Source organism: Panthera onca, chromosome C1 (assembly GCF_046562875.1).
Source record: "Panthera onca isolate mPanOnc1 chromosome C1, mPanOnc1 haplotype 2, whole genome shotgun sequence".
In the NCBI taxonomy this organism is placed as follows: domain Eukaryota; kingdom Metazoa; phylum Chordata; class Mammalia; order Carnivora; family Felidae; genus Panthera; species Panthera onca.
Genome location: NC_138346.1, coordinates 210,298,921 through 210,316,904, shown reverse-complemented (window position 1 = coordinate 210,316,904; position 17,984 = coordinate 210,298,921). Strand labels below are relative to the sequence as shown.

Genomic DNA, 17,984 nt, shown 5'->3' with positions numbered 1-17,984 from the left:
CCCTGGGTGCTTGTTAAAATGCAGGTTTCTGAGCCCCATGCAGAGATCTGTCTGGACTGGGGCCTGGGAATCTGCAGTATTAACCAGCCCTCCCCCGCCCCCTTCCCCCACAGCTTCGCAGTTTTAAGGTGACACACGAGGCCACAGAGAGAGATCCTCTCAGGCTTCTTCCCGAAGGCGTATCCCATGGAGCCTTGGAGAGGGTATCTCTCCTCTGGGGCCCTCACCGAACTGGCAGGATCCAGAGTCCCTGCCAGTTCCCCTAAAGCAGAGTCCCAGGGGACGACCGGGGCTCAGCAGCTCTATTCTGCCAAGTCATCCATGGGATGTGCCGGCCCAGGCGTGAGGACCAGCCCCTTCCCCGCTTTAGCTCTCCCTCTGTCTCGGAGAACCGTTCGGGGCTGAGGCCCGGCCCCAGTCTCCCTCGAAACTGCTGGTCCAGCCCTTTCCAGAAGCTCCTGCAGCTCTAGCCGCAGTTAGATCTAAACGGGGGTTCCCGCTCACCGGATCCACCTTCATACCCCTGCAACCCTCACTGAGAACGCCGGTGTTCAACAGCGAGTCGTCTCCATGGCGACCGACGGGGTGTCAGAGACTCGGGACTACGACTTCACGGCGTGGGGATTCCGGAGAAGGGGTTGGGGGCGGCGTCCCTCCGAGGCCCTGACCCATACCCAGATTGAGGGGATGGATCCCCGTCCTTCCCGCCTCGGTCCCCGGCCCCCAGCACGACCTCCGCTGCTCAGCGGCCACAGCGAGGTGGGGAAGGGGGGGGGGGGGGGCGTGGAGTTTTACGGGGGCCCCAACCCCGACGGTGGGGCAGCGGGGGCGCGGGGCACGGCACCCCGCCCCGCCCCGCGCCCTCGAGCCCAGGCGGCGGAGCCCCGGCGCACGCGGGCGGCGCAGGGCCGGGCGCGGGCGCGGGGGCGGGGAGCGGGCGGGCCCCGCGCGGGGCCTAAGTCCCACCCCCGGGGGCGGCGCCTGGCGCCGGGGAGTGTCAGGAAGAGGAAGAGCGCGGCCAGAGGCGGTGCGGGCGCGCGGCGAGCAGGGGCCGGGCCCAGGCGGACGCCGAGCGGGCCACCATGGCCACGGACGAGCTGGCCAGCAAGCTGAGCCGGCGGCTGCAGATGGAGGGCGAGGGCGGCGCCGAGGCCCCGGAGCAGCCCGGGCTGAACGGGGCGGCGGCGGCGGCGGCGGCCGGGGCGCCCGACGAGGCGGCCGAGGCGCTGGGCAGCGCGGACGGCGAGCTGAGCGCCAAGCTACTGCGGCGCGCCGACCTCAACCAGGGCATCGGCGAGCCCCAGTCGCCCAGCCGCCGCGTCTTCAACCCCTACACCGAGTTCAAGGAGTTCTCCAGGAAGCAGATCAAGGACATGGAGAAGATGTTCAAGCAGTGAGTGCCCGCCAGACCCGGCCCCCTACCCACCCACCCCGCGCGCCGGCCTTGGGCCCCAGACCCCCGAACCCCGCGCCGCGCGGGACCCCCTGCCGCCAGCTCTGCGCCCCCCGAACCCCGACACAGCAGGGGTGGCGACCCCGCGGCCCCTTTCATTTAATCGCGAGGCTTCAGGACCTCCTCCCCACCGCGCGTGTGAGTCTGGCGACCCCCAGGCCCTGGCACGCGACCCTCTCCTCATGGTGACGCGGTCCCCAGTACACCTGACGCGCGCACTCGGTGTGGGGACCGTGCGGCTCTTCTGGGTAATCCCGAGTCCCCTCGAGCCCCCCACTACCACCGTACACATGAGTCCGAAGACTCTGGGTCTCTGGCCTGGGACCCCTGCCCAGTTAGTGAAGCTTCTCTCCAGATACCCGCTGCACACTGCGATTTGAAGACCCCGTGGCTCCCCTTGCCCTCTCCCTAGCGACTCGAATTCCCCACCCCCAGCCCCTGGTCAAAAACACCCCCCTCTACACACCCTCCAGCGCCCCAACAAACGTTACCGGTCCCTTCACCCCTTGCCATACACATTGTTTTCATCGGGGTCCTTTCATTTCCTCTGCTTATCTCAGATGCCCCTCAACATAGGTTCTGGGCAGGGATTCCCCCCCCCCCCCCTTCCCCTCCAATTATTCAGCATCTGCTAGCAAACTGTCATCAAAGACCCTTCAGACCTTCTCACCCCAACCCCATCCACCCTGCTATCCAGGACCCCTGTCCTTGACCCCCGGGTGGTCTCCCCAGGGAGAGACCCCTTCATCCCTGCCCCCCACTCTGCAGGTATGCACCACCCCTTCCCATCCTCCCTTCAGGGCTGGGTCCCCTCCTTCCTCCACACACTGTCCCTCCCTCCTCTTGCCCTAAGCCCTCCCCAGCAGCTTTGCAGTCACTGCCCCCCCAATCTGTCAGAAGCCCCCGTCTCTCCCCTCTTCCCCCACTATGTTCCCTCTTCCGTCCTTCGTGGGGTTCCGACACCCCATACCTCCGTATCTAATTTGCCTGGTTGTTCTCACCCCTCCCTTTTCCTCTAATTCCACACATTGTGCCCTTAGCAGATTGGACAGGCACCCCCAGGCCTGCGGCTCAGCCCTCTCCACCCCACCCCCCAAAAAAACACTTAAAACCTCTCTGAAGGGACTAAATGGTCCCCTTCTGGTCCATCCTTGAGAACATCCAGTTGGGACTGAGACGGACAGTCAACCTCTTCACAACCACAGTGGGGGGGGGGGGGGAGGGGGCAGGGGGGGCGCTAGTGGTAGAGTGTTGTGAAAGCGCTCAGCCCCCTTCCCTTTGGTACCCTTCCCCACCTGTTGTTGCCCAGCCCCTTTTCTGGTGGGGGAACAGCCCAGGGTATGGTCTGGAGTGGAGAGGTGCTGGCACACCTTGGCAGGGCAGGATGGGGCTGTGCGCCCAAGCAGGAAGCCCAGGAACAGGGTGTTTTGCAACCCCTACAGCTTGAGAAAGGCTCTTTCCCACTTCTCGATGCTGCTGCTTCTGCCTTTGGCCCCAACACAGGGGAAGAGGGCTTTGTTTCCCAGACCTGGATGGCTGGGAGCCCCATACTTCTCCAAGGGTCAGCCTGGGGCGGGGGACTGAGTCCTTAACCCTCCTCCGGGCCCTGAGGAGCCTGCTTCTTTGACTCCAGGGTCTTTGTCGGGAGTTCTTCTAAAGTTTCTTCCCCGCCAAAGACTGGCACCATCTGGAGAGCAGGATTTCCAGGATTCCAACCCAAACTGATAGAAAGCTCCTTGAGCCCAGGGCTAGGTATAGATAGCTTCACTGTCTGGAATTTCCCTGTTGAGCCTGCCCCCTGCCTTGGGGGCAGGGAGTTGGGGGGGGGGGGATCGTTTAAATGCAGCCATGATCCCTGCGTCAATAGTGGCTAGGTACTAACTCCTCGATTCCACCCAGCATCCCCACGACTAGAACTATCACCACCGTGGCACAGCTGAGCAGTCTGGGCACGGAAGAGTTAAATAACTTGCCGAGACCACACAGCTAGAAAATGACGGAGCCAGGATCTGAACTCAGGTCTATGACTCTAAAAACCACGTTCCTCCTTCTGGGTTTTCCATCACAAACATCTGCTTCCGTGTGGGAAAATGCACTTCGCCAACACCCCCTTCCATGTGCGTGGCTGATTTTCCACCTTGTGGACCCACCACCGTCCCGTGTCTCTCTCTCTCTCCCAGAATCCTCCTCCTCTTGGGCTTCCACAGCATTCCTACACCCCGCCAGAAAAAAAAAAAAAAAAAAAAAAAAGGACGGAGCTGTTTGGGAGAACCCATGCACCCCCAAAATGATCTGGGACTTGGGAGGCTGCGGCTTGATCAGAAGGGCGCGTGACCAGAGCAATGGCCTTGAAGCTGCATTTGCAGGCAAACTCACTTGCTAGAGAGGCTGCTTTTGGGTGTTAGTTTGACAAGGTTGATGTTGATGAAGTTAGGGGGGAACTTAAGCCCTCCCAACACCCCTGCAAACCAGCTCTTGGCACGACTGACCGCCGGTGTAGGGGGCAGGAAGGGGCCAGGGAGCTGCCCTTCTAGGGAAGGAAGTGCCGCCCGCAGTGGTGGGGGGGCCCTGGCGGGGAGAGAGAAAGCTGCCGGTTTTGTATTCAAGGAAACAAGGCTTCTCTGTGCCAGCCAGCCGAGCCCAGCTGAGCCCAGCTGAGTCCCGGCCGGGAACAGCCGACACACAGGCTGTCGGGAAGGACAAAACCCCTGTTCTGCTTCTGCTGTCCTGGTGGGGCTGCAGCCTCCTGGGTCCAACAGGACCCTGCTGAGAGACTTCCACCCTGGTCTCTAGCTCCCTGGCAGGGAGGAGGGTTGCCCCGCCCTCCTGGAAGCTATTCACCAGAGCTGAGGGCAAGAGATAGGTCATAAGGAACCGGGGGCTGGCCTTCCTGGGGAGGCAGGAGCTAGAAAGCCTGGTCTTGAGTCCTCCTGGCTCTGCCCTCGCTGGGCGCGAGTCTTCCCATCTGTAAAAGGAGCAGGCTGTACTCAGCAATGACCTCCTTCTTTCTGAGAGGTCCTGAACCCTTCTGGATGACAGACTGCCTCCCAGGGCCTTCCGGTTCATCCACTTATTAGCTGGATACTTCCTGAGGAGGGAGACAGGAGAGTCAAGGAGATTGAGGGAGGCAGTCCGCCTCTGACCTCACGACCCAGCTGTGCAGGTGCCGGCTGGGAGAGACACCTCGAGGGTGGACTCAAGCCTTTCCCCCCACTTTACAGAAAAGGAAACTGAGACCCAGAAAGGTGGTGGTTCGCTTGGGATCACAGGGAAGTTTTCAGTGGCTGAACCAGAGCACCCTGGTCTATACACTAAGGATGATGGTCCCTGCCTCTCGGTCGGGGCTGCGAGGAGGTGATGCCTGTAGAGGGCTGGCCTGGTGCCCAGCTCGTGGAGGTCCCCGCGTCCGTGGAGCCTGGATGTTCAGTCCTCCCTCCCCAGGCGGCCTCAGGCTGCCTCAGCACCTCTAACCCCTCTCCCCACCTCTGTCTCTGCCCATCCATCCAGGGCTGTTTCTGGAACCTTCCAGCCAAAGAGGGAATGGTATGACCCCACAGAGCCTCAAGGGGGCCCACCTCTGGGCCAGCAGCAGCCTGCACGAGGCTCTGTGGGGTTTCGTGAGTCGAGACCTGCCCAAGAGGGAGGCAGCCATGTAATTCTGAACCTGCTGTGGAATCTGAGGAAGATGCCCTAGTTCCCTGCTTGGCCAGCCTCGTCCCCAGACGCTGTGTCTCATGACCCCTCCTTGCGTCAGAGAGGCAGGCTTCCCTCTCCTTCTGGACGCCTCTGCCTCCCCTCTTCTCCATTTGCTCCTCCTCCACATGTCCCCTCAGACCCTGTGCCTCACAGCACGTCCCCCGGTGTCCTTCCTGAAAGATAGTATGAGGCACAGTCGTTCAGAGCAGGGCCTTCGGGGTCTGTGGTCCTGGGTTTGAATCCCAGCTGTGGGCCTGGGACAAGGCACCTAAACCTTCCGGGCCTCCGTCCGTCACCCTAAAAACAGGGAGAGTACTGGCACCCACCTCGCAGGGCAGTTGTGAAGTCCTTCACCCGGTGCTTGGCACAAAGTAAGTACTGTTCCTGTCACCCGCACCCCCAGCGCTGGCGGTGGTTGTCTGTGCAGGTGTGGAAGTCGCTGCACAAAAGCTGTCGGCTGCCTCCACTTACCCCACGTAGAGCTCCCGGGCCACCGACAACCTCACGCTGTGGGCCGGAGTGATGGGGACCCGGCATGAGACCCCCTGCCTTTTCTCTTGCTGAACAGACGCTCTGATCGACAGCTACGTGCAGCTTTCATAAATAACAAAAAGTAGGGAAATGAATTCATTATCGCTTAATTACGTGGAAGGCAGGTGGCAGAGAAAAAGGAGAGAGCAAACGACACTCTGGAGGGATTCAGAACTGGGACTCCAGCCCCCATCCGTGCAGCTGCGTGGCTCGGGGCAAAGGGTGCTCAGCTTCTCAGCCTCAGTTTCCCCCTGGGCTAGGGACCCTACCTGGTAAAGTTCAAGGATGCAGCTTAAAAAGTCCTGACGCTTTGTAAAGAGTCCACCATCCTGTCCCGCCTGTGGGCTGTTAAAAACATAGATGCTGTGGAAAAACATAAAAGCCCTTCGTTTGAGCATTCAACACGTCTTGTATGAAGTTTCTGCTTGTATTAAGTTCTAGACAATCCAGGGAAGAATAAAGTTCCTGCCGTCAGGAAGCTTAGTCTCATGAACAACGGTGGTGGAGAGGATGGGCCCCGGGGGCTAGAAATTGAAGTTTCCATTTATTCCTACCATGAGGACCAAACGCTCTCATGAGAGATGCCATGGTGATGCCCTCTCCGCAGCCAGCCCCCTGCCTCCACGCCCTCTCCTCATTAAGTGGAGACACCGGGTCCAGTTGTTCCCAGAGGAGCCTGTGTGTATATTTCAGGGATTGAATTGAATCTGAACGACAGCACAGTGAGGTGGGTAGTATCGTTATCCCCATTTGCCAGGTGAGGAAACTGAGGCTCAAGAAGGTTGAGTCACTTATCCAAGGTAATAATCAGTGGCAGGGGCAGGATTGGAAGCAGGTCTGCCTGCGGGGAGCCCCAGAGACCAAAGGAGGGCTGTGTGTATGGATGGGAGCCGGAGGGGGCTCTCAGGGCCTCTGCGGGGGGAGGGTGGGTACAGAGGTTAGGTCCTTCCACCTGTAGCAGCCAGGAGCCCGGCTTTCTGGGAAGATGCCCCACCCCTGGGGAGGGAGGATTTCTTGAACTTGGTGCTCACCCTGTGCCGTTCCTACTTCCCTTCCGCTTCTGAGTCACTGCTCCCCTCCCCCGCCTGGGGACTTTTGGTTCCCCTTTGGTTTGCACCTTCCTGACTGCCTTCTCTTGTCTGTCCGTCCGTCTGTACCCTCTGGGTCCAAGGCCTGGCTTCAGCAGGCCCCGCTGCCTCAGGGGAGGCCCTTTACCAAAGCCAGGCCAGCCGGAGGGAGGAGACAAGGCCACGTCGCTCTGAGACCTCAGCAGGGACAGTCCCCACTCCCTCCTGGCAGCCGAGTTCCCTCTGACTGCCGAGCAGCCCTCTCCTTGGCTGACTTCTGCTTTTCAAGGACTGCAGAGAAGCCAGAGTCCCATGCCAGAATGGGGCAGCTAGAGCCGTGTGGAGACCCTCATGTGACTAAGACCGTGGCCACTGTCGGCCCCCTCCCTCCTGGGCATTTTGCCTCTTGTTTAGTCCTTTTATGACAGCCGGTGAGATCCTACCTACTGTTTTCACAAACTACCTACTATTGTCACAAACGAGAAGCCTGGGTCCCACAGAGGTTCCGTGCGTGGCCCGTCCAGAGTCACACAGCTAGTAAGGAGTGGGGACAGCGTGTGAACTCGGGTCTGTCCGACTCCAAGTCCCTCGCTCCCATGGGACCCGGAAAGGGCGGCCCGTTAGAAGTGTGGTTGCCCAGGTTCCGCCCCGGGTCTACCCGATCAGAATCTGCGTCCTAACGCTCGAGTGTAAGAAGCGCCAGGCCGCCCACAGGTGACTTCTGCCACTGGCCTAAGATTTTCCTACAGGGAAGGCAAGTCTGAGCAGTTAAGGGAAGGAGGAAGTTAAATAATAAACACGAGCCTGTGTTAGACGCTCAGTGAATGTTCGGTGCAATCACCGATGTAACAATAAGCATTAAGAGCCGGCAGGAAGGAGGCAGTGCAGGAATTATTGGCAGGACACCCACCGCTGACGTTACAAGCCCGGGGAGATGGGGCTCAGCGTGCTGTGGTTGAACCCAAGGTTAGCAGGTCCCAAGCCCCGAGAGCCCCCAGCAGATGGCCATCAGCCTGGGGGGCCCCTGCCTGGTCCACTAAAAAGCTACGGGAGAGCCATGAGCAGCATTCGTGCACTCGTCCACACGCACGTACACACCCTCACACCCTCTCCTTGGCCGACATGGCAACAGATCGAGTGTCCAATTCTGTAGATAGGGCTGGAGGAAGTGGTGAGTGGCTGGGCTTTCCCCTCATGAGTCAGGCAGTCTGGGGGCGGGGGCACGCAGGACCCCACGGGCAGGGCCGAGCAGCGATCATCGAGCATGTGGGTGGCCACCTGCAGAGGGAGGTGGGCAGGGCCCGCTGGCTGTGACAGCGAGCAAAGCCAGAGTTTTTCTGTTGTCCAGGACTTTCCTGCCCCAAGGGACCTGTCTTCCCACTTCATAGGGCAAAGTGTGTAGAGGCCTAGGAGCCACTGGGGGTGGACCAGGCCTGTGAATGCCGAGACCAAAGCCAGGTGGGCCTGGGGGGTCGTTGGCCCACAGACACCACCCTCCCCAGCTGATTGTCCTCCTGGGGACCCCCGTGGGCCGAGGAGCCACCCACAAAGGCCTGGGATAGGAAGCAAAGGGACAAAATTGGGGTCTCCTGTGCTCCCACCTTCCCCCTCATTCTGCCATCAGACCGCGCAGCACAGCTGGTGGATGGGGAGGCTCGTGCGGGAGGAACCACCTTCCGATAGACCGTTCCAGAGCCAATACGGGCTACCATGAGTGAAGTAGGGAGCTCCCTGTGCCCAGAGATATTCCAAGACCCGAGCAGGAAAACCGCGTTAGGAATCTGACCTTCACGAACGGCTGAATGAGTCACCTCCAGTATCCCTCCCAGCCCGAGATTCTCTCGTACAGGGTGTGTGAGCATCGGGACATAACATGGCAGCTAAAAGCATGTGTGTTTCGTCAGATCGGGGTTCGGATCCCAGCTGTGTCCTTGTCAACCAGGGCTTTGGCCAAGTGGCTTCCTCCCTGAGCCTCTGTCTCCTCGTCTGTAATGGAGGGATAGTCGTGCCAGCTTCGCAGGGTTCTTGTGAGCGTCTGATACGGAACACTTGGCGTTGTGCCTGGCGCTCAGTAAGTGCTCAGCAAAGAGTAGCCACTAAGGATAATATTGTTAGGAAGCAGGGACGCACACTGTAAGAGCCAGCCGCTGCCCGCTGCCGTAACTCCTGGATGTCAGAGCCAAGGCCGGAGGAGCAGCCGGCCGGGCGGGACCTGCTCCGTGCAAGGGTGCAACGAGGCAAAGTCTGTCTGGGCGGTGGCCGTCTACTCCGCTCTCGCTCTCGAGGGTAGATGGGAGGGATTTTGTCACCAGCATCCGGGGCGGCAGCTGCCGAGCCCTGCCCGCCGAGAACTATTCAGGGGGAGGCGGGTAGGAATGTGGGCACGGTGCCAGGGCCCGCAGCCTCCCTCCGGTGCTGCAGAAAAGTGCTGAGCTCCCAGCCCGCGAGCTTTGTTGCCAGTCCTGCCCGATAGAATTGGCCCTCCCAGGCAGGCCCCAGGCCGGGCTCTCAACCCCGCGTCCCCCAGCCCTGCAAGCTTGAGAATTCGGGACCCTCTCTGGGACCAGGGAGGAGAAGGACGCAGACAGGCGGGAAGAAGGAAAGCCTTTGGCTTTGGGGACCCTGCAGTCCACCCGCTGTGGGACCCTGGGCTGGTTGCTGCCTACTCTGGGCCCCAATTTCCCCCACATATCATGAAGCAGATAGACCAGGCTGTGCTGCCTCTCTTGCCCTGATCCCTCTGAGCCACCTGCACCCTCAGTTCCAGCTCAGGGAGAGAGTGATGGATGAGAGGGTCTCCCCAGCCAGGGGGTGTCTCCTGTGTTGCCAGTCATCCACCTGCTGGTGGCACAGTGACAGCCCCCTCCCCTTGTCCCTTCCTTCCTGTGAGAGGAAGGACAGAGTAACCCAGGGCTGGGGCTCCCCCCACCTCTCTCTAGCCGGCGAGGGAGCAAACGGCTGTCCTGCTGTCTGTCCACCTCCCCAAGTGGTGGGGTCTGGGAATCGGGCCTCGTGGGGGGAGTCGTGGGAGCCTCAGAGGAGGGGGAGATGCTGGGGGCGGCCCCGGACCAACTTGCCCACCCCCTGCCTCCAGAACAGTCTGCAGCAAGCATTTCGTCACAGCCATGCGCCATCAGGACGGGCGCCCAAGGGAGAAGCCCTCGTATTTCTTTGCCGTTTTCATTGTTATCAGCACCGTTTTTATGTTGTGTGTGCAAATCACTTAATGTAGTATCTGGCACACAAAAAGTTCTCAGTGGCCACTGTTCCAACAAAATTAGCAGGCTCTAAGCACCTGTTATGTACTAGGCATTTTATGTTCGTCATCTCATTTAATCTCTAATCCTAAAAGTGGGTAGTAATAACAACGTTTCCATTATTATTACCGTCATTATTGACTGTCTGTGCTAATTAAGTGCTTACCGTGGGCCAGGCTCTGTGCTAGGAATCTACTTGGATTGTCTCTTTTAATCTGTGCCTTTGTCCTGAGTTGGGTCCTTTGAGTTCCATGATATAAATGGGAAAATTGGGGGGGGGGGGGGGGAGGCAGGGTCAGGTGATTTAACCAGGGTCAGCCAGCCAGCCAAGCGGCAGATCTGGGGTTTGGACCCCAGTCAGTCTCAGCAGAGTTGATGTGGACACAGAACCTCCAAGGCCATCTTCAGTCACATTCACCCTGGCACCTGCTTGATCCAGTGACCCAAAGCCCACCCACCTCAGAGCCCAGGGCACATGATCTCTGCCTGCTCCCTCCAAGCCTCATGGTAACAGCCTCCCCCCAGTGTCTCCTCCTTGGGGGGGGGACGCAACTCCCACCTAGCACCTGACCTCTATCACCTCCTCTTGGTGATTGATCCGCTGGCATATGGCCAGCCCCTGCATTGTCCCCTTGGGGCTCAGAGCCTGCCCGGGATAGAGCCCAGACCCAGTCATTGATTGACCTTTGATTGATGCAGGCAGTGGTTCAAGCCGCAGCCCAGCCAGGCCTGGGAGCTGCCAGAAACCAAGAAATACAGAGTCCAAGTCTCTGTCCAAGTTCGGACACGTTCTCTGCACTTCCTCTGACACTGAGCCACCCCCCTGCTGCAGGAGAGATCCGTACACGTGAGCGGTGACTAAAGGCAGCGCTCAGGGGGTGCAGGGGGGCCGGCGGGGAAGAGTGTGGGAACCACAGGGATGGGGTGTGAGTCCCTGGCCAGCTGGTTTCCGAGCCGGTGCCCTCACCCCTACAATCCTCATTCCCTGGTCAGTCACATGGGGAAGTAATCCCGACCCTCCAGGACTGCTGAGCACAGAAGCTGTAAAGAAATGCCTCGCACATAGTAGGAGCTTAATAAAGGCAACTGGATCCCAGTATAGTCACAGCACGTCACGGGGTTTCAGGCAGCGGCCCCTCACCCGACTCCAAAGATGGGAAGAGGGGCCTCTGCCACGACCCCCACAGGGCCCCTCCAGCTTGAACTGGAGCCTGGGACTGTAGGCCTCCCTGACCCTCCTGAGGCCCACAGCCCTCTACCACATCCTCTCGCGTCAGCCTCGCCCGCAGGGACCTCTGGCCCATCTGCCCCCAGCTCCAGCCCCCCCCTCCCACCCCTGCAGGGCGGGGGACAGAGGCCTCAGGACCTGCGTTCCCTGCAGGGTTCCCAGAGCCTCCCCTGTGCTGCGTCACTCCCAGCCACTGACTCGTGTGTGAACTATTTATACCCCCTGCACATACACCCTGCTGCGTAGCCCCAGGGCACACGGAAGCGGGCCGGGCACGGAGCGAATGTGCAGCTTTATGAGCCTGTTTATGAGCTGGGCTTCCACTCCTTTCCTTTACTGCTCTGGGACCTTGGGCAGGTCACTTAACCTCTCTGAGCCTCCATTTATATAATACGGTTCTCACCGGGCTTAAGTACAGTAAAGTTCCCGGCCCAAAGACCGACGTCAAAAAGTGGTTTCTACTAGTTGTTCAAGGTCATGCGAAGCTTATATATAACTAGAGTTGGGGGACGGGGACTGGGGAGCCCTGAAGAAGGCACTGAAATGAAGTGTGGACGTAGGAACTCTCAGACCAGGACACGGGTTTCTGCAGCTCAGCCCCTCAATGTCACTCTACCGTCACCAACACTCACCCAGCCAGCTTGAGGCCTGGGGACTACACAAGGTTTCTCTAGGCTCAGAAGGCCCATTTTAGCCCTGAGACTACTCTCTTCCCAGCCCCCGCCAGGGGGCGGTCCGGGCAAGTGTTTGGTTAGCCTGATAAGAGGGCATGGCTAGGCTGTGCAAACAGTGCCCACATCCGTCATGCTGTGATATACTCTGCACTCAAGGCACCTCCCCGGCCAGGGGACCGGGCCTGGAGGCCATCTCTGACCCAGGCGCTTGCCACAGGGAGGCCAGTCAAGAGAGGTGTTTAGACAACACACACACACACACACACACACACACACAGTGTCCCTGCGTCTCCTGGACCTTTGGTGGAAGAAAACAGACCTGAAATGTGCAGGCACGCTTTTATCACCTTATCAGTGTTCCAGCCCTTTCCAGCCACCCAGCCATGTCCCCACCACTCGCTGCACAGACTGTTCCCTGAGCTCGCCCCAGGCCACCTCCCAGAAAACTAGAAGTGGACCTCCCTCCTGTGACCTCCGGCCCTGCCCTGTGACATGTGGTACCTTCTGCCTCTCCTGAGTTGGGGCAGGAGTGGGGGAGAGACGGGGCCAAGATGTCCCTCGAGCGCTGGTAGAGGTGCTAGGCTGACCCTGGAGATAATGTCAAAGCCCCCCCCCCCCCCCCCCGCAGTCCATACCCCGTGGAATCGTGAATTCTTTCCCCCTGCTGGTTCACGTCACATTCAGTGCAGGGAGGCTGCGGGCCGTGTAGGGAGTCCCTCGTCATCAGAGATAACCAAGCGGAAGCCACAGATCCGGAGCCCATTCCAGCTGCAATGGATAGGATGACAGGCTCCTTGCAGCCCAGCCTGTGATGCTCTGACCGGTCAAGTCTGAGGTGTCAGGACGTCCCTGGCCTCTCTCGCCCCTCCCACAGGTACGACGCCGGCCGGGACGGCTTCATTGACCTGATGGAGCTGAAGCTGATGATGGAGAAGCTCGGGGCTCCGCAGACCCACCTGGGCCTGAAAAACATGATCAAGGAAGTGGATGAGGACTTTGACAGCAAGCTCAGCTTCCGGGAGGTAAGTCTGCTCCCCATGTGGACGACTGAGGGGCCTGTGCTCGACCGTTGAATGGCTCATAGTTGGCTGAGGGACGCTCCGGTGGGGATCCTAGAGCAGCCACGGTGGGGATCCTGAGGTGCCTGAAGTGAGAAGGAGGGACATCCATTCCTTCATGTAGTAAGCACTTACGGAGTGACTTCTGACCCTGGGTGCAGCTTTGGAAGTCCAGAGAAAGGCCTTGTGCTCCCAGGGCCCTGGAGCACAGAGGGGGAGATTCCCAGGGAGTGAAATGGCAGAGTGCCGTGACTCAGGAGAAGAGGGGGACAGACGGAGGAAGTGACACGACTGTGGTCCGAGAGGGGCCAGGCTCTGCGCTGGGTGACTTCACACCCTGGATCTCACTGGGTTCTCACTCTGGGACAGGAGTCAGGGGCAAGCCTGTTCTCTGGAGGAGGCAATGGAGGCTCCCAGCCAGATAACAGCGGCACTGGACCGCAGGCAGCCCAGGCCGAAGGACAGGGGCGGCCTCCTTCGGAGAACTGGCAAGAAGCATAGAGGAGGCAGGACGAGAGAACGGTGGTGGGAGGACGAGTCCAGGGAGGAAGGTGCAGGCAGTGCAAGAGGATGGAGGCAGGACACGGGTTCAGAACCTTCTTTTGTCACTTTCTGCCGCTGAGATTTGGGGGCAAGTTTTTTCCTGGCCTCTGAGTCTGCCTCATTCTGTAAAATGGTCACAATCGTATACTTTCAGGACTCAGTGGGTGGAGCTGTTTTTTTTTTTAAGTTTACTTATTTATTTTGAGAGAGAGCGCAGGGGAGGGGCAGAGAGAGAGGGAGAGAGAGAGAGAATCCCAAGCAGGCTCCGCCCTGTCACTGCAGAGCCCGACGCGGGTCTCGAACTCATGAGTCCTGAGATCATGACCTGAGCCGAAATGAAGAGTCAGCTGCTTAACTGACTGAGCCCCCCAGGCGCTCCTAGTAAATGGAACTTCTGAGCAGATTAGTTTGAGGAGCAGTGAGACAATGGTACGGGGTAGCTTGGGGCTGTTCGTGGGATCTGAACATGGGCAAACAGGCCTGCAGTAGCCCCAGATCCTGGGAGAGCGGGAGATGTGTCACCTTGCCTCCCATTGTACAGGTGGGCAAGCTGAGGCCCAGAGATGGAGGGGCCCAGAGCATGGAGGGGGAGAGCCCAGACCTCTGGCCCCATGCCCCTCCCTGACACCTCGTGCCTTTTCCCTTCCGCAGTTCCTCCTGATTTTCCGCAAGGCAGCGGCTGGGGAGTTACAGGAGGACAGCGGGCTGCACGTGCTCGCCCGCCTCTCCGAGATCGATGTCTCCACCGAGGGCGTCAAGGGGGCCAAGAGCTTCTTTGAGGCCAAGGTGAGGAACCAGAGGATGTGTGGGGCTCGGGGGGGTAGGGGGTGGGGGTCCCCCGACCCTGGCACGAGGAGAAGGGTGGCCGGGGTGTGACGGGACCCGAGTTAGCACGAGGGTCAGTGCTCGTCCTTCCTGTCCCCACTGAGGAGCGGAGCACTGACGCCCGGGCTGGACCGCGCGAGGCCCACAGCACTCCTGGCTCTGTCCCCTTCCGGCCGGGCTGTGGTCCCTGCCAGCTTCTCCTCTGTCTCCCTGGCCCCCGGGCAGGTGAAGGGCGTAGACTCTTGAAGAGTGGACACGGACCCCTCTGTGCTGCCCCTGGCAGACCTGTCCTTGAACGCTGGGCCCAGGAGACAGCAGAGCAGGCCCAGCTCACGGGCCTCCCCCGGCCTGGAGGGGGTGTGGGCCCCAGAGGCCGTCCCCATGCACAGCAGGCTCCGCGTGCAGCACATGCTCAGGTGGAGAGAACAAGTAGGGCTCCTGGATTCTCCGCCCCCGGGCACCTGCTTTCCCTAGTTTCTCTCTCTTCCCATGTTAGCTAAGAACATTCCTTCTGAAGGTCACCTCCCACCTCCCTCTGTGCTTCTGGGGTTGATGGGCCATTTCAGGGATCGTCAGTGGGAACAGGTGTGCATCCGGGCTTCTCGGCACGGGAAACCCGAAGAGCAGCATCGAAAGCCCCCCCTTGCGGAACTTAACGCTAGGCGGTGGCCACCGAACGTACATTCGAGCTTCCACCCCGCTCGGTGAATCCACGAGGCCGGTTGTCGGGCAGCAGGCTCTGAATGGAGAAACTGAGGCCCAGGGCCAGAGCCGGTGTGAGCCGGGCGTGGGCCGGCGGGACACCTGGGGGCAGATCCCTCTCCCGCCCTGCCTGACCCACCTCGTCCCCGCTCGGCTGTAGGTCCAGGCCATCAACGTGTCCAGCCGCTTCGAGGAGGAGATCAAGGCAGAGCAGGAGGAAAGGAAGAAGCAGGCGGAGGAGATGAAGCAGCGGAAGGCGGCCTTCAAGGAGCTGCAGTCCACCTTCAAGTAGCAAGGGGCTGCGGCCTGACCGCTCGGCCCCGGCCCCCGGCGCCCGGCCCGGCCCGCAGAGGCGGGCAGACCGGAGGCCAGGCCTGCATCCCGGCTCCATCCGAAGGGACCATACTTAAAACCTAAAGCGTCTGTGAACGGAGCCAGCGGAGGGGTGTCCAAGGCGGCCCTGCCTCCCCCGCTCCCCCCCCCGCCCGCCCCCGCTGTTCCCGAGGCCGCGACACCAGTGCTGGCTCCTCGCCTGGCCCAGCCCTCCCTGGCGATTCCTGCGCGTCTGTCGCACCCCCCCCGGCCGTCCCTCTGCCTGCTCCAGCATTGCAGCGGCCCCGAGCCCAGCTCCTGGCCCTAGGGTCTCCCCTGCCCCAGGTGCCTGCCCTCCACACACTCTCCTCCTCCCTTCCCAGAGGCCTCCTGCCCTTAGCCTCCAGGCCACACTGCCCCCCGGGGGGCCCTGCACCTCGGGGGGGGCGCTCCGGAGCAGAGCACGACCCAAGGGGCTGATCAGAGACAACGAGGGCTTCCTGCCCCCCCGACAGCCGACAGCCGTTCCTCCAGCCCCTGCCTCCTCTCTCTGCCAGAGGGGAGGGCGCTTCTCTTTCGGCGAAGGGACCCAGGCCCTGGCACCCCGTGCTCACACGGAGACCCCGGCCCTCTGGGGCCCCGCCAGGCAGGGTGAGGGGGCAGCTGTGCCCATCTACCTCACGGGCCCACACTCTGCCGGCCACGCCGTGGATCGCGGGCAGGGAAGGCTCTGGGGGCAGAAACGCCACCCCTTCGTCTCCCTGGAACAGCCCGAGGGGCCCAGGGGCTCTGGGGAGAGCAGGGTGAGGAGGAGGGATTGGCCCCTTCACTGGGAAGGAAACTAGTGTCGGGCTCCGTGCTCCCGGAGGCGTCCGGGAAGTGCTTTCAGTGGTTTGCACGGACCAGGCGGCGGGGAGCAGGGGCCTGGCTCGGCCCTTTCACGCCATCCTTCCCCATGCGATGTGCACCGCCCTGTCACCAGCGATGGGACCCGTCCCGTCACCCCCACCCCCTGAGGAAGCATGGGGACCCCGGCCCTCCCTGTGCCCATCCCCAGCTGGGCTGCGGCCAAGCCTGTGCCACCAGCCCGGTCCTGCGCAGCTCCCGGCGTGCTCATTTCCGTGTGTGCGTGTGAGTGTGTGTGTCCGTTGCCGTGTCGTGAAACTGTGCCCGTCACCCAGTCCAAACACGTGAATGGCCACCGAGGCCACGGTTATGCAACTTTCGGTGTGTGTCAAGACAACGTCACTGCTTTTTAAACATGACAACTCTTTATTTTAGTAAAATGCCCCCCAAGAGTCCACAAAACTGTTGGATTTGCAGAGGTTTTATTTTTTTGGCCTTAGGATCTGCAGAAATTAGGAGGTGCTGACCCCAGTGCGGCAGCCTTGGTCCTGAATTGCGTTTGCCTTAGCGGATGTGTTTATACAGATGACTATAAAAAGTTCTTTTCCTTCGGCTTCTCGCTTTTGTTTTTTTCCCCTCCCTTCTCACCTTCCCCCAAAGAAAGCTACTTTTTCATTTGGTGGTACAATTATTTTTTTTAACTAAAATAAGATAAAATTCTATATTCTTACGTGTGTGTGGTTTTTGTTGGTTGGTGGAAGAGGGGAGGGGCTGGGAAGGGAAGGAAGGGGACCAAGTCACCTGGGTGCTGGGGCGGTGCGTGCTCAGGTGGCCCCCATGTCACATCAGGGACCAGGGAGGAGAGTCTTCCTAATGGAGGTTGAGGGACGCCCACCCCCTATCACCAGGGACTGCTCTAAACCCCGTAGCTCATATATATATATGTATGTATGTATGTATGTATGTATATTTGCTAATTTAATCCTCACAACCAGCCCATGGGGGGGTGCTGTTTTATTTCCCAGAGACTCTCCCAGAAGCACACAGGCTGGGGGAGTTGGGGGGGCCGCATCCAGCCACCCTGCCGGGCGGATTCAGAGGAGGACACGCACCAGGAGTGGCACCAATACTCTGAGGATCCTAGATGGATGCACCCGAGGGCCCCCGAGATTCTCCCGCACAGAGACACCTCAAGCCTCCCCACCCCCAAGACATACACACACACACACACACACACACACACACACAGGCTGTGGTGATAGGCGAGGAGGAAAGACCTGGGGTGCTCCCTGTGTGGCTTTGGACAGATCAGGCTCCCACCGGGTGTCAGTCTCCTCATCTGTCCAGTGCAAGGGTGGCCTAGGGTCTCTAGGGTCCTCCCAGCCCCGCAGTTTCCAGGTAGGGGGTGCGACCTGACTTGGGGTGTGGGAGTGTGCGATCAGGCTGGGCATCGCTGCCCCCAGGTGGACATGGCTGGTACTGCAGCAGCCAAGATGCCATTCCGATCCCCCCCCCCCCCCCCCCCCGCCCCCCACCACCCGCCAGGGCTCTGTCACAGACCCTGCACGGGGAGGACATCGTCCTTGGAGTGTGTTTCCTGGAGAATGCCACCCAGTGCCTACAATGCCACCATCATTAACACAGCATGTTAGGTTAAGCGTTGCCCCTCGATACTCCTTTCCCAAGGGATGAACATCAGAACCCCTAATGTCCTAACTCAGAGGGTCTCAGAACGAAAGGCAGAGAGGACCCTGACAGGGAAGGGCTAAAACTCAACCTCTAGAGCCCTCGC

General features: G+C 60.3%; 1 protein-coding gene across 1 annotated transcript; it reads left to right on the top strand.

Moving 5' to 3' along the window:
• Positions 1-999: 999 nt before the first annotated feature.
• EFHD2 (EF-hand domain family member D2) lies at positions 1,000-16,914 on the top strand. The gene is made up of 4 exons (XM_060625570.3): positions 1,000-1,393; positions 12,781-12,928; positions 14,159-14,293; positions 15,195-16,914. The coding sequence occupies exons 1-4, from the start codon at positions 1,083-1,085 to the stop codon at positions 15,324-15,326; spliced, it is 726 nt and encodes a 241-aa protein (XP_060481553.1). The 5' UTR covers positions 1,000-1,082; the 3' UTR covers positions 15,327-16,914.
• Positions 16,915-17,984: the final 1,070 nt, after the last annotated feature.

Excerpts from the sequence above, each read along its gene's own strand:
- EFHD2 (XM_060625570.3), top strand. The coding sequence starts at position 1,083 with ATGGCCACGGACGAGCTGGCCAGCAAGCTGAGCCGGCGGCTGCAGATG. Across the intron at positions 1,394-12,780 it reads ATGGAGAAGATGTTCAAGCA|GTACGACGCCGGCCGGGACG; the intron begins GTGAGTGCCCGC and ends CCCCTCCCACAG. Across the intron at positions 14,294-15,194 it reads AGAGCTTCTTTGAGGCCAAG|GTCCAGGCCATCAACGTGTC; the intron begins GTGAGGAACCAG and ends GCTCGGCTGTAG.